At 45.2% G+C, this 14,893-nt stretch overlaps 1 protein-coding gene across 2 annotated transcripts in view; it reads right to left on the reverse strand.

Moving 5' to 3' along the window:
* C8B (complement C8 beta chain) overlaps positions 1-14,893 on the reverse strand; it is a 49,923-nt gene that overhangs the window by 11,259 nt on the left and 23,771 nt on the right. For both annotated transcript variants that reach the window (XM_032643876.1, XM_032643866.1), the window contains exons 8-11: positions 14,069-14,197; positions 11,619-11,782; positions 2,678-2,831; positions 393-461 (exon numbers count right to left, since the gene is read on the reverse strand). In XM_032643876.1, the coding sequence (XP_032499767.1) occupies positions 393-461; positions 2,678-2,831; positions 11,619-11,782; positions 14,069-14,197 (516 nt within the window). The remainder of the gene's footprint in view (positions 1-392; positions 462-2,677; positions 2,832-11,618; positions 11,783-14,068; positions 14,198-14,893) is intronic.

The following is a 14,893-nucleotide window of genomic DNA, read 5'->3' on the forward strand; positions in this document are numbered from 1 at the left end:
TGCTAAGAGCTGTAATAGATACATATTCGAAGTCCTATGGGATCCCACAGGAGAAATTAATTCTTCTTGGATGAGAATAATTTTTACAGAAGAAGGGGCATCTGTGTTGGATTTTGAGGGCTGAATAGGAGTTCACTAAATAAACAAAAAGATAAACATTCCAGAATGATTCAAAGAGATGACTCGAAGAGGCCATGCATTAGCAGTCCTGTAACATGGAGCACTCTCAGTTGTGAAAATAATAAAATATAAAATCAGGAGTCAAGATGGATCTCAAGTGTCATAGTGTCCAGCTCCCTAGCCCCCTCCCCGACTTTGCTCTTGCCCTTTTGAATTATTCTCTGGACTTCCCTAGACTTCCCTTTCCCAACCAACTCTCACAGACTCCTTACTTTTCCGATTGGTGATCTCACAGGCAGGGCCTTGGAATCCAGCAGGACAGATGCAGTCACAGCGTGTTCCTGAGAAGATGCAGAGACAGTATGAATCATACCACATGAAGTAAGAGCTCCTAGACTTCACCCCTCCCTCCACATCACGGCTTTTCCATTAGGTTAAAACAGGGCAAACGTTTAACTGAATGGTTTGAAATAAGAAGCCTCAGTGCCAAGAATACCCACTCCTTTCTTGAGGGTCCTTTGCTCATGAAAGGGTGTTTATTCCACCACAAGGAATGATGTCGAGTTGTTGAGGAAAATTACCCATTAGCTGACCTTTGACCTAGACATTGGTTTTGGGGGTCAGAAGCTACATTATTGAAGTCCCTGGGGCCAGTGGTCATTGATGCTCAATTTCACCACAAGTAATTGTCTAGTCTCTGCTTGAACATCTCTAGTGATGGGAAACTCACTACCCTTAGACGTCTCATGCTACCTTAGGCCAGTTCTGAAATTTTGGAGGTTACTCCTTATGTTAACTGTCACATGTCACCCTGGAGCTTCTCTCACCTGAATCACACCAACTCTCTTTACAGGACTGTCCTTTATAGGCTGGGCCCTGTCGGCATTCTAGCCTCTGGCTTCCTTTTCTCCATCACCTCCAAGGTAAAGCCTCCAGTGGGTCCCAGTCTCTAGGTCCAAGTTACACACAAGGCAAGGGGGATTTCAGCACCCCTAGATCAAAACCTGGCATCGGTGAATGGATCCACTTCTTGCTGAACTGACCCTCACTTACAGGTCCTGGTCCTCAGGCAGAATTTCCCATTCTTAGGCTGTCACTTACATCTGCTTTGCTCATTTCCATCCCAACTGAGAAGCTAGACACACATCCCTCCATCTCAGCTGGGCAGGTGGAATCTTTCTCCCTGAGAACAGATCTTCTGTCGTGTCCCCTCTGTTGAGTTTGCTCCAACCACGTGAGTTCTGCCTTGAGTCCTGCTGGCTCCCTGGGCTGGGATATACGCTACCCAGCTGCTCTTGATGCCCTGTTTTGGCATCACGCTGGACCGGACTCTTTCTTAGCCCATCACAACAGGAACAGAAGATCCCAGGCCCCAGCCTCTCTCACGTTTGCCCTGCCCCATGCAGTGACCCCGGATGTGACCCTCAAGTTAACAGTCAAGTTCTAGTGGGCCATCCATGCCACCACCCCCCATCCCCCAATCGTCTCACCATGTATTGGTCAGGATATGCACAAGGTGTCTCCCCTGCTCAGCCCAGGGAGGGCCTCTTCTTTGACCAGGACAGAGTCCCAGAGTCCATCCCCACTCCTTGTTACAGACCGCACAGTCTCAGCCTGCTCCTACCTTCAGTTTAATGCTGCTGTCACCCATGGGCCCCTTGTGGCTAGAACCTAGGTATCCCGACAGCCAGAGCAGCCTGTTCTAGATGCCTACATTCTGACTTCCTGGAAGACAGTCAGACTAACACTGGTTCTAACACTGGTGCATTTCAGTGCAACCCTCGGGTCAAGGCTAGCTCTCCTGCTAGTCTAAAAGCTGGGCAAAATCATGGATCCTGTCTGTCAGTGAATTCAGCTGTAGAACAGCTTCCCAGCCCTCACTCGACAACGAATTATCTGCTAGGCTTTTTTTTTTTCAGAGGCCAATCCCAGTGATTCGCTTTAACTATCTTGGGCTGAGGCCCAGGGCTTCGTGTTTGTGCAAAGCTCCCTGGGTGATTCTCAGGTGCAGCCTGAGAGGACATCAGGCGCCTTGCCATAAGTAGTACCTGAGTGCAGCCATCTCCTTGGTCCAACCCTACTTCATTGTGCTCCAGGGAGGTGATGCTCCATGGTGAGTCACAGCCCAGCCACAGATTAGAACTACCCTGACAGAAGAGGGTTTAGCCATCCTGATGAAGGTCTCTTCTCTAGAGAGTCTCACGTAATGATTACATTTGGGGACTAAGCGTCAGTAGTTCTAAAGATCTCCAGTGGTTCTAATGCCCAGTCAAGGTGGAGAAGCTCATCTTTAAGAGGCTCCAAATGGCCGGGGGGCGGGGGGGGGGGGGGCGGCGCTCACATTTTTTCCTCTGAGAAAAAGAAGGGAGCTTTATGACAGTCCCTGGGGCCTGAGGCAGAGGGCTGGGGAATGACCTGGAATTCCCCTGGATATACACACGAAACCCCGACCTAGAAACACGCCTCTGCAGGGTGTGTGGATTTGATCACGTGTTCCGGCCCCAGAGCCAGCCCCTCCAGATGACGTCTGTGCCACGAGCGACACTGGAAATGGTACCTTTCAGGACAGGGACTCCGTTCCCCTGGCAGGGAGCACACTGGCAGGAGCTGACTTCCTTCTGAAACCCCTCCAGGGCCCGCTTCATGTTCTGCCTCACTGTGCTGGAATAGGCGAAGTCCGTGGCTGTCACCAGTTCGTACAGAGGCTCTGCCTGGGAAGGGAGCAAAGGCGCTTATTTCAACAGAAAACATTCATCACATAGAAACATGAAGCAAGGCTCTATGGGAATGCGCAGGTTTGCTGCATGCAGACCACAGTGGATTCACAGGCAACTGGATGGAGGCCCTTCCCTTTCTCATTCCCACCCCACCCAATATCCACAAATAAGCTCATTTGAGTCCAGGTCAACAAACACTGGCTGAATACCTTCTAAGTGTCAGGCATGAAGCATAAGTAATGAGTAAGAGAAAATCCCCACTCCCAAGAAACTCAGAATCTAGAGACAGAGACAAAAGTACTAACAGATACACAGTGGTTACAGGTAACAGTGGTAACTTGTAACGGGTAGAGAGGAGCGGCTAGTTTATCTGTTTTTGGTTAGGGAGGGGTGGTGGTTTGCAAGCTACTCTTTGAAAGTATCATGGGAGCATTGTTCCAACATCACTCTCCAACCCCACCCCCAACCAAACCTGTGAAAATCCTTCGTGGCATGCAAGAGCCACCATTAGGGAGCCATTCCCGAGCTCCAAAGAACACCTTCCCACCACGAAACGCTCAGAATACTGTCTATACTACCTCATCTGATGCAAATTCTACCTCTTCGCTCCTTTGTGGTCAGCGTCTCGGGTTGAAGTCCTTTTTCCTTCTTCTCTAATTAGATTGTAAGCTCCTGGAGATCAGACCTGTATACTGCTCAGCTGTGTCTCCGGGGTCCCGCCCAAAGCTTAGTGAGAGCCGCTAATAAAAGTGGGTGTAAGGGGCTTCCCTGGTGGTGCAGTGGTTGAGAGTCCGCCTGCCGATGCAGGGGCCCCGGTCCGGGAAGATCCCACTATGCCGCGGAGCGGCTGGGCCCGTGAGCCATGGCCGCTGAGCCTGCGCGTCCGGAGCCTGTGCTCCGCCACGGAAGAGGCCACAGCAGTGAGAGGCCTGCGTACCGGAAAAAAAAAAAATAAAATAAAAGGTGGTTGGAAGAATGAAACGGGGATGGGAGGCCTCATTAGGGCAATAGCAGCTGGCATGGAGGCGAGGGTGTGTGACGCTCTCAGTGAGCTCAGCAGTGTTTGAGAGCTGGAAGCCACAGAGAGATGCGGTAGTGTTCGTGGCCTTGGAAAAACAGAGGCAAAGTCCAAAGAGGTAGTTAAACATGTTCAGAGCCTCTTGGCTCGAGTTTCAGCTCCAGGGCCATGTTCCTCTCCAGATTTTGTTTGTGATCCTGCCCTAATCTGGCCCTGGACCGTTTAGGGTCTGTCTAAATGCAAGCAATCATGCCTAATAGAAGCCTCCAGTGGGAAGAAAAATGCTTCCATTTCTTAATGCATCCGAGGCTGACCTTCACTCCAGAGGGCAAAGAAAGGCCCCTTGGTGGCCCCACTGTCTGACCGTCTTGTGGTCACTGAATTGATCCAGAGGCTGTCTGCAGAATGGCCCAGCCTGCCGGCCACACATGGGAGGGCGGGGCTACATGGGGGATTGTTGTACACCCACGATGAGCTCCTCCAACAGCCTGCTCTCCCTGCCAGAGCACCTTGAAAGTCTGCCTTTAACCTGCCTTTAACCCCCCAAGCATTTTTCTACCAGTACCGAGATCTGCTCCAGGAAACAGAGTAGGTCAGTGGCAGAACCGGAATAAACCGTCCACGTATACTGTGTGCCGGGAGCTGTGCTGGTGACTTACACATATGATCCCACTTCATCCTCACACAGGAGCAATTACTAGCCCCATTTCAGGTGAGCGTTAAGTAACTTGAACAAAGTCAAGGAACTCATAAAAGCGCATTGCCAGGATTCTAACCCCAAATCTGTAGATTTTTTCCTACTAACTAACCCAAATCTGTGTTTTTTTCATCACGTGATGACTGGTGATAGAAATGGCGATTATTCCCATTTCCAACCTCTCTCCCAGGGCTCTCTACGATGGCTTGCCTTGGAACTCGGCAGCAATTCCGCAGGGTTCCCTCCACAGCTCCATTTTTAACTTAATATGGCTCATTTGTCCTTTTTTTTGGTTTGCTGGTTCTTTTTTTCCTGTTTTTCTCTCCTTTGTCCTCTTCTTCTTCCCTCCCTCTCCCCCTCCTTTCCTTCCTCCTCCTTCCTTCCCCATCTTTCCCCAAAACACAAAATCCCAACTACTCACATTGATCATTGGGTCCTTAGCACACCTGACCTTGTGGAAATTTTATTGCTCATATTGCTACACAGAGATGGTGGGTGCTGTCTATGAAACTCCATGCAGTTCTCCCTAGTGGACCCTGGTGACTGCTGTTCTTAACGATAACAAATAATTATTGCCATAGCTACCATTTATTAGGTGCTGAACCAAATACGTATGTTATCTCACTTAATCTTCACAACAATCTTATGAGTCAGGTAGACTTCTGTATCCCCACTTTACAGATGGCAAAGCTGAGGCACAGAAAAGTTAATGAGATTGGCCAGAGTCACAGTGAGTAAGCGGAGGGCGGAAGATCTGAATTGTTACCGTCGTGGTTTGTATCCTTTCAGTATATATTTTTGGATAGGTAGATGGACAGATATTTACACCAAATTGGTGGCAAAAGAAAAGTGAAGTTTTACATTCCACTTTTTTCACTTAACATCATATATTATTGAATGGCATTTTCCCATGCCATTCAATAATCCTTGATAAAATGATTTTGTATGGCTACTGAGTATCCTGTTGTATTGGTGAACTACAGGGTATTCAACTCTACCCCTGTTATTGAATCTTTAGGTCGTTTCCATTTTCCTTTTTCCACGACAAATATGGTTGTCCTCCTTTATCAGCTGGGATACTTTCCAAAACCCCCAGTGAATGCCCAAAACCATGAATAGTACCAAACTCAACATATACTATGTTTTTTCCCATACACATACACTATGATAAAGTTTAATTTATAAATTAGGCATAGTAAGAGATTAACAACGATAACTAAAAATAAAAGAACAATTATAACAATACACTGTAATAAAAGTTCTGTGAATGCGCTCTCTCTGTCTCTGTCTCTCTGTCCCTCTCTCTCTCTCTCAAAATATCTGATTGTACTATACTTACCCTTCTACTTGTGATGACGTGAGAGCATAAAGTGCTTAGGTGATGAGATGAAGTGAGGTGAATGACGTAGGATTTGTGACATAGTTAGGCTACTGTTGATGTATCATCAAAAGGATCATCTGCTTTGGGTGGTGCTAGATCACTGAACCACGATCATGTCAATGGTTGGATGTCAGGAGCAGATGATGTTGACGGTTGGGGATCCCAGGTGGGGATGGAGCAGGACAGTGTGAGATCTCATCACGCTACTCAGAATGGCATGCAATTAAAAACGTAAGTTGTTTCTTTCTGGAGGTTTCCATTTAATACTTTCAGACCGCAGTTGACCATGAGTAACTGAAACTTCGGATAAGGATTACAGTAACATAAAATGAGGCATTTCTTTATAGATACATCTTTACCAACTTTTAAAATGATTTCTTTAGTCGATTCTTCCATTTAGGGATATTGGATCAAAAGCTATAAACGTTTTTAATGTGTTGGATATATACAGTTAAATTCTTTTCCTAAAGGGTTGTACCAATTTATATTCCCGTTTCACCATATAAAAGTTCCCATCTTATTGCTCCCAAGGACACTGAGTATTACAGATTTTAATCATCATTAATTTGACAGGTAAAAAAGAATACTGGGGACTTCCCTGGTGGCACAGTGGTTAAGAATCCGCCTGCCAAGAGTGGAGAGTGGCATGGACATATATACACTACCAAATGTAAAATAGATAGCTAGTGGGAAGCAGCTGTATAGCACAGGGAGATCAGCTAGGTGCTTTGTGACCACCTAGAGGGGTGGGATAGGGAGGGTGGGAGGGAGACGCAAGAGGGAGGGGATATGGGGATATATGTATATGTATAGCTGATTCACTTTATTATAAGGCAGAAACTAACACACCATTGTAAAGCAATTATACCCCAATAAAGATGTTAAAAAAAAAAAAAGAATCTGCCTGCCAATGCAGGGGACACGGGTTTGAGCCCTGGTCCAGGAAGATCCCATGTGCTGCAGAGCAGCTAAGCCTGTGCACCGCAACTATGGAGCCTGTGCTCTAGAACCCACGAGCCACAACTACTGAGCCCGTGTACCATAATTACTGAAGCCCGTGTGCCTAGAGCCCGTGCTCCACAACAAGAGAAGCCACCACAATGAGACGCCCACGCACTGCGACCAAGAGTAGCCCCTGCTCGCCACAACTAGAGAAAGCCCGCGTGCAGCAACGAAGACCCAAACCCAGCCAATAAATTTTAAAAAATTAAAAAAAAAGAATACTGTATTTTTACTTTAATTTTCCTTTTCCTAGAGAAGTTAAAATTTTGCATATTTATCGTCTGAGCTCTTCTGAGAGTTGTCTACTTCCTTTAAGATATGTTTCTTATAAATTGTATCATTCCTTACACATGAAAGATTTCATGTGTGGCAAAATTGTTTTGTTGTTGTGTTATTTCCATTTAATTACACTTATGGGTTTCCTTATTTAGAATTCAGAATTTATTTTTTCCAGTGAGATCTGGCAGTCTAAGTCTGACATTATCTTACCAGGTCATGCTATACACCTGAAACTAATACAACATTGTTAATCCACTATACTCCGATATAAATAAAAAGTTAAAGAAAAACACAAAACCTTCTCTTAATCAGAGTAATTTGCTCTTTTAGGGAATCTTTAAATAAGTTGCTTTAGTAAGGTGTGATGGTCATTATCACTGTTTACCAAATATATCAGCTTCTTTTCCATCTGGGCACTCGGCAGGGCTGTTTTTCCCTGAACCATCCTTAAGGGCAGGTTTGCAATGCGACTTTTTCTGAGCAGTGAAAGGTGAACAGAGGGAACGCCCCTTCCAGGTTGAAGCTTTGGGAGCAGAGAGTGGTGACTTTTCCCCTTCCCTCACCACTGCTCTGGTGTTCTTGGGAGCACAGAACAAGATAAAGCCTCCATCGCCTGGATCCCTGAGAGATATTCAGAAAAGGTCCCCTCACCAATACACTTTGGACATGATGTGTGATTGATTGAGCAGTAAACTTTCGTTGAACTAAGTCATTAAGATTTGGGGGTGTTTCACTGCTGCATAGCCTAGGCTCTCCCGACCTCTAGATGCATCACTCACTACGCTATTTTCCCTTCTATGCTTAACCATGCCAAGCTCCTTAACATGGCTTCTCCATCAGCCTGAATCCCAGACCACAACCCAGCACCTCGACCACTATAGAAATGTACATGGATGGTAGGCTTTGTGACTAGGGTTGCCAGTCAAATACAGAACGCCCAGTTAAAATGGAATTTCAGATAAACAACAAATAACTTTTTAGTATATATCCCATGAAATATCTGAAAGATGCTTATGCTAAAAAAAATATTCCTTATCTGTCTGAAGTTCAGAATTAACTGGACATCCTGCATTTTCGAGTGCTAAATCTGGCGATCCTCTATGTGACTCCTTTAATATCTCAGAATGTCTTGGGGACTTTTTCATCCCTTAGTGACCATTTCACTGGGCCACAAGCGTTTTCCTTCAAGATCTTGTGGTTGTCACTCCATAATCTTTAGGCATTTAGCACTGCGAAGAATTCTAAGCCCAGTGCGACTTTTATTTTTGTAGGATCTATTTGTTCCTCCAAGCCAAAAATTTCACCACCATGTGTCTCAGTATTGTTTTATCTTCAGTACTTTTACCTCCTTTTCAATGAGCTGTTCATTTTGCATTACCAGCTCAGGGAAGTTTCCCTTACTATGTGCTTGATTAATGCATCTTCACATGTAGTCCTGGATCTTTCTCAGGAAGAAGTCTTTGGTTTTTAGATTTCCACTTCTGTACTCTCTGTCCATCATATTTCTTTTATATCATTGTTTTAATCTCTTTGTCTTTTGCTTCTGCATTACAGAAACATTTTTATGGCACCTTCTACGTCACTGACTCAATTTCCGGCAGCGTCAATTCTGTTCTTTATAGTTTCCGATGTAGTTTCTGATTCTACTACTGTGCTTCTGGCTTCCTACATTCAGCCATTTCCCCTTTCATCTGATTGGTGTCTACACATCTCAGCTTCTATTTTTTATTTCATAAATTCCTTATTTTCCTTAATTGTACTATAACCACAGAGCAAATATATTCTAAAATTTACTTCTATTTTTAGATGTATGCTTGTCTTTATCTTTTTAAAATTAAGAAAAAGTTTTTATTCTATTTATTTATTTTTGGTTGTGTTGGGTCTTCATTGCTGCGCGCAGGCTTTCTCTAGTTGCGTTGAGCAGGGGCTACTCTTGGTTGCGGTGCGTGGGCTTCTCACTGTGGTGGTTTCTCTTGTGGTGGAGCACGGGCTTTAGACACACGGGCTTCAGTAGTTGTGGCACACGGGCTCAGTAGTTGTGGCTCACAGGCTCTAGAGCGCAGGCTCAGTAGTTGTGTGCATGGGCTTAGTTGTTCCGCGGCATGTGGGATCTTCCCGGACCGATCTTCCCGGACCGATCGAACCCATGTCCCCTGCATTGGCAGGCGGATTCTTAACCACTGCGCCACCAGGGAAGTCCCTCGTCTTCTTTATCTTGAATGTAATTTCAATCTTTTGTGTTCAAAGTTCTCTTTATATATGTCCATTGCTTTCTCTACCTCTTCATTGAACAAAGAGCCGTCTCTCTGTAACCAAAGTTCTACACTAAACACTGTGAATGGGCTCTTCTGTGGTCTCCCTTTCTGCCTACCCAGCTCCTATAGGAACTGTGTTTTCAGATCTTGATCTTCGAGACTCGTTTACGTACACAAGCCTTGGCCAACACTCTGTGTCTAGGAATTCCTTATCGAGTGGTCTCTGCCCACCTGGAAGGCAACTGCTGCTCCAACTACCTGGTAAGCTCACTCTGCCGAGAATTATTTTGAGATAATGTGATGTCATATTCAGGTTTCTCTTGCCAGAAAGGGTCCATGCCCACAATAGATGTTTCCAACTCAGGTTAGTGATGTACAGACGAAGTGCATAAAACCTTCAACAAATTCACCTCCTCCACCGCTGGAAACATCTCTCATTCTCTAATCTCTTTCCCCTTTCAGCCTCCACAGCCCTTCACAACACTACACTGATAGTGGATGTGATACTTGCCGGGGCATCACATACATGCTGGGAAGCCTCTCTGTGCCTTCAGTAAAGTGCTGTATCTCTGAGAATGGTGGCAGGTCTGTTTGAGATGCTTAGCAAGCTAACATGTGTGTGATCTCTCTCTCTCCCTCTCCCTCCCTCCCTCCCTCCCTCCCTCCTACTCTCTCTCTCTCACACACACACATATACACACACGTACACACAAAACACACATCCCATATCATAGCACATGCTGCTGGACACTCGACATTCCCAATGCCCAGGCTGGCACTTCCAACCTATTTAGGTAGGTAACCAGGGCAATCCATTAACTGTAAGTTTACAAAAAGATTCAGGTAAGATATAAGCAATAAGCAAAGACCAGGGATCTATTTTCTCATGAACTCTGTTCTCTCCCACGCCCGTCTGTGATACCAACCGATGTCACCGTGCCACCAGCCAATCCCAGATTTCTCTGGAGCTGCCTGCAAGCTATGGCTGACTTTATCCTTCCCGATGCTTGCCAGAAACTGTACCCTAAGTGTCACTACTGAATAAGTGGCAGAGGAAAGGAATGAATGGCAGCCTTCTTGTTCTGCAGAAGCTGTGCATTTGACATATAAATAAAGACATTGGAAAACTGCCAGGGTTGGTAACTGCAGAGCCCCTCATCAGAGCTCCAGCCTCTTAACTCCTCTCCTTGGCTGCAAGAGTAAATCTCCGGGAGGGTGGATGTTGGACCATCAATGACTGTACAGACAATGGCAAGAAGAGGGCAGTGTAAGATGTGACATGGAAACCGTGCTGAAGTCCCCACAGGCAAGGACCTACCACTGCTGATTTGTATGACAGTCTTGTTCTAGCAAACATCTTTTTAGTTTAAGGCTGCAAAACTGCTGTTGTTTGGGTGACAGGTGGTTGGGATCGTTATCTTCTATTTACCAAACCCACAGGAGGGAAGGGAAGAGGTAAAATTCTCAGGTCTGGACCTAATAGAGACTCTTGAGCAGTCACAGATGGATGCAACCTCTGTGACCTTGATTTTTATCAGCCACAAAATTAAGCATACTTAATTTGCAGACTCATGAGAATTAGATGAAATAACATTCCTGAAGTCCTTGGCAGAGTATCGTGAACATAGTAGGTGCCCAAAACACGTTAGTGATTTACCATGATGTATTCTGCTGTCCTGTAAGATATAACAATGCATGCAAGCATCTTACTGTTCAGCACCGACTGTGTTTTTCATCCTTGCACCCTCCTCTGTTTTCCTCCAGTGCCTTAGTTCCTATCACATCACAGGAACTTAGCTACAATTTGTTGGTTGCATGAATGAATGTTTAAATGAACAAATAACTGAATGAGTGATTCCCAGATGAAATGGAAACAATCATGATTTAAGAATGCTGGAATTAGAAGCTGATGGTTAATTTCCTTTAGCAACTTGGGGGCCCAAGTGAGAGGGAGTCAGCGTTCTCTAGCTGGTGTTGAGCATTGTATTACAATTGGTTCACTCCAGATATATTTTCCAGTATAAGGTATGTGCCTCAAGTTTAGGGCTTGGGTCTTATTGAGCTCTGTATTCCATACCCTGGCTCAGAGCAATCCTTCAGAAGCTGTTTTCTGAACAGAGAGAAGGATGGGTAGGGCAGTTGCATGTACCTTAATTTTGACGATGTCCGGGTTGTACTGCACCGCCTCTCCCCATTCCTGCATCAGTTCTGCTGTCGGCAGCTCACTGTATGCCAGGGCAGTGATGTACTCACTTGCCCCTCCTCGCACAAGGACAACCAAGTCATCCACCATGGTGTTTCTCTTGTTTCTGTCTGGAATGGACATGGAGACCTGGCATGTCAGGGGATCCATTTTCACACCTTGGAATTTACTGCAACCTAACTGACAACCTGGTTACCATAATATTTATGGAGCTTGCCTAGGAGATGTAGGTGGACAATATGAATCCCTGCCAGCAAGGGAGTCACAGTGCAAGGGGCAAAAGGGCAGTTCAATCATATATGACACAAGCTGGGGACAGGACAAGAAAGGGACGTTTATTTTTAGCATCTGTAAGTGCCAGTTGCTAAATGAGTCTATGGAAGACAGATAGCTGATAGATAGACAGATACATACATACATACATAGGGATAGATTAACAGATCATAGGTAAATAGATTGGTAGGTAGAGAGATAGATTATTAATCATTTACATGTCATTCACTAATCTAACGTTGTACATGTATTAACTCAACTAATCTTCACTATGAAATAGGAACTATATAATCCTTACTTTGCAGATAAGAAATCTTAGGCACTAGGGTGAAGGAATTTACCCACATAACCCTATGCAAGCTCTACGTGAAATCACTTCTTTGTCTCAGATGACAAAGGCGGGAAAATTTGCAAAGGGTGAGCATGGGATGTAATAGATACTCACTAAACAGTGCCTACCATTATTATCTTGACTTCTCATGGAGTTTGCCAGAAAGCCCCCAATCCTATCAGTGAGTCCTTCCTATTCTAATTTTTCCATGTGTCCAATGCCAAAGGAACTGGTGGAAAGTGGCTGTTCCATTCCACTCTGAGCTTGCAACACCTGAGCATCGTAAACAGGGGGTCTTGTATACTACTGGTCGGATTGTAAATTGATATAACCATTTCAGAAGAACTCGGCATTACCTAGTCTAGAAGAAGTACATACCCTACAACCGAACGATCTCACTCCTGGGTATGTTCCCTGGAGAATCCCTAGCACATGTGCACCAGATGACTGTGTGAGAATGTTCACAGCAGCACTGATTATAATTGCTTGGCACAGGAAATAACCCCAATTTAACAACAGGATGAACAAAGTGTTACGTTCATACAATAAAGTACTATGCGGCGGTGGAAATGAACTATAGTTATGTATAAAAACATGGTGTTGAATGAAAAAAAAAACTGAAAAGATTACATTTCATTCACATAAAGTTCAAAAACAAGCAGCTCTAAGCCATATCGGTTAGCAATATATGTAAGTGGTAAAATTATCATGAAAGGAAGGAGGTGTTTAACATGGAAGTCAGGACGGTGTTATCTCCAAAGGGAGGGAGGAGTTGTAATTGCCAAGGGTCTTGGGATGCTGGGCAGTGCTCTATCTAGTAACTTGGATGGGGGTGGTTACTTTACAAGTTTTCTTTAAAGAGCACCTATGTTTTCTGCGTGCCTCCCTACGTAAGATGTGTGCTCCAACCCAGCCCCACCAAAATAAACAACAGTATCCACCATGTATCAGTCACAAGAAACTGTTCTAGACCTGCAGGTCATTTCGTTGTTGTTTCATTGTGTTTTGCCTTGGCTGTGGAACTCTTTCTTCACATATGATCACATATACAGGGATAAGCTTAGTAAGTACAGCAGGTGAAGGAGAGCTGCTCAGGGTGCAGAAGGGGTCAGGATTGGAGCTCTCTGATCAGCCTCTCTTTCCTACTCCACTCGCTGTGTCGATTCCCAACTCCCTTGTGTGGCCTCCAAATTCTCTGCTCCCTGACACCTGGTTCTACACACTGGCTTCAGCACTCACCTCCTGGTCTAACCCACCATGTGGACTCTGCTCCATGATTTGTGGCTTAGCCTGTCCTTCTAGTTTCCATCTCCCCCATTGTTTCAGGTAAGGACTAGCTGCCTCACCTGTCTCCCCCACTGCCTCCACCTGGCTCCTACCCCTCCAGCCTAGAGCATCCTTTCTCTAGCCAGGCCAACTCCTGGCCCCCAGAGAAAATTTTCATTGTTAGATTTTTTTCTTGCCTGAAAACAACCTCAAGTTGCAATTCAAATGATCCCTGCCCTAGGAAGCCTGTCCTGATGCTCCAGACCGGGTTTGGTGCTTATCACTGCCTTGTCCTTGCTTCTTCGTTTGCCTAGTTCATGTGACTACCATGAGGATAGGAAGACCATCTCATTCATTTCTGTATACCCAACACATAGTAGGTGCTAGGTAGATTTTTATTGAATGAATTATTATTTTAATTGAAATGCCTTGGAACACCCAGTCTTTAGCTTAAAGAGCGACTGGCTCTGGGGTTCTAGAGAGGGAAGGATGATAAGCAGAGAAGTCACATGCCCTTGCTACTCACCTTTTATCTCATTGAGAATGCCTTCGCACTTGTCCACCGACACACCCAGCTTGACGTTGACCTTTTTTATGGTAGCGCCAATTTTAAAATCATTTTTGGCACAGTCCTGGACATTCTTAAGAGAATAATCTGAAGGGAGCAAGAAAAGAGGCTCATGACCTAGAAGGTGATTTGTCCTGTGCCTTTTCCTGTGATTGATTCCAGAGGCCTAACCCTTCCTGGAGGCCCACAGGGACTCAGGTGTAAATTACTGGGTGGCCAGCCTGATGATAAGAAATGCAGGCAGCTCCTAGCACCAGGGTAGAGACCTCATTAGAGATCAGCATCGACTTCCCCTTTCAGCCTCTTCAAAGACTCTGAGGGTTTTTGCTGCTCTCCAAAGACAGGACATGCTCAGAGTCACTTTCTACTCCTCATCAAATCTCTAGGGATTAATCCAGTGAGTAGAGGCTGCTGCATGCTGTCCCCCTTCCCCTGACCCTTCCCACTCGACTCTTTGATATAGTAGAAAGAATTTGTTAATTGATTAGTTGAGTTAATTCTTACGAAGTGTCGGGTATAGTGCCTGGCAAAGAAAAGGAGCTGATTTCCCTTATTTCTTCTCCATTTTTGGACCATTGCCCATCTGTTCCTTTCTAATTCTCCCCAAGGCATCCTCCTATCCTGGGCTTGCTGAAGTCTTCGGTATGACTTGTAAACACCTTTCTGTAGCACTGTGAGGTCAGGGAAAGGAGAGGAGAACAGCTTTGGTACCTGGGATTGTCTAGGAATGTTGGTGTAGATCAGTTTTCCCCAAAGCATGTTCCTTGAAACATGAATTGCATG

Source organism: Phocoena sinus, chromosome 1 (assembly GCF_008692025.1).
Source record: "Phocoena sinus isolate mPhoSin1 chromosome 1, mPhoSin1.pri, whole genome shotgun sequence".
NCBI classification, from domain to species: domain Eukaryota; kingdom Metazoa; phylum Chordata; class Mammalia; order Artiodactyla; family Phocoenidae; genus Phocoena; species Phocoena sinus.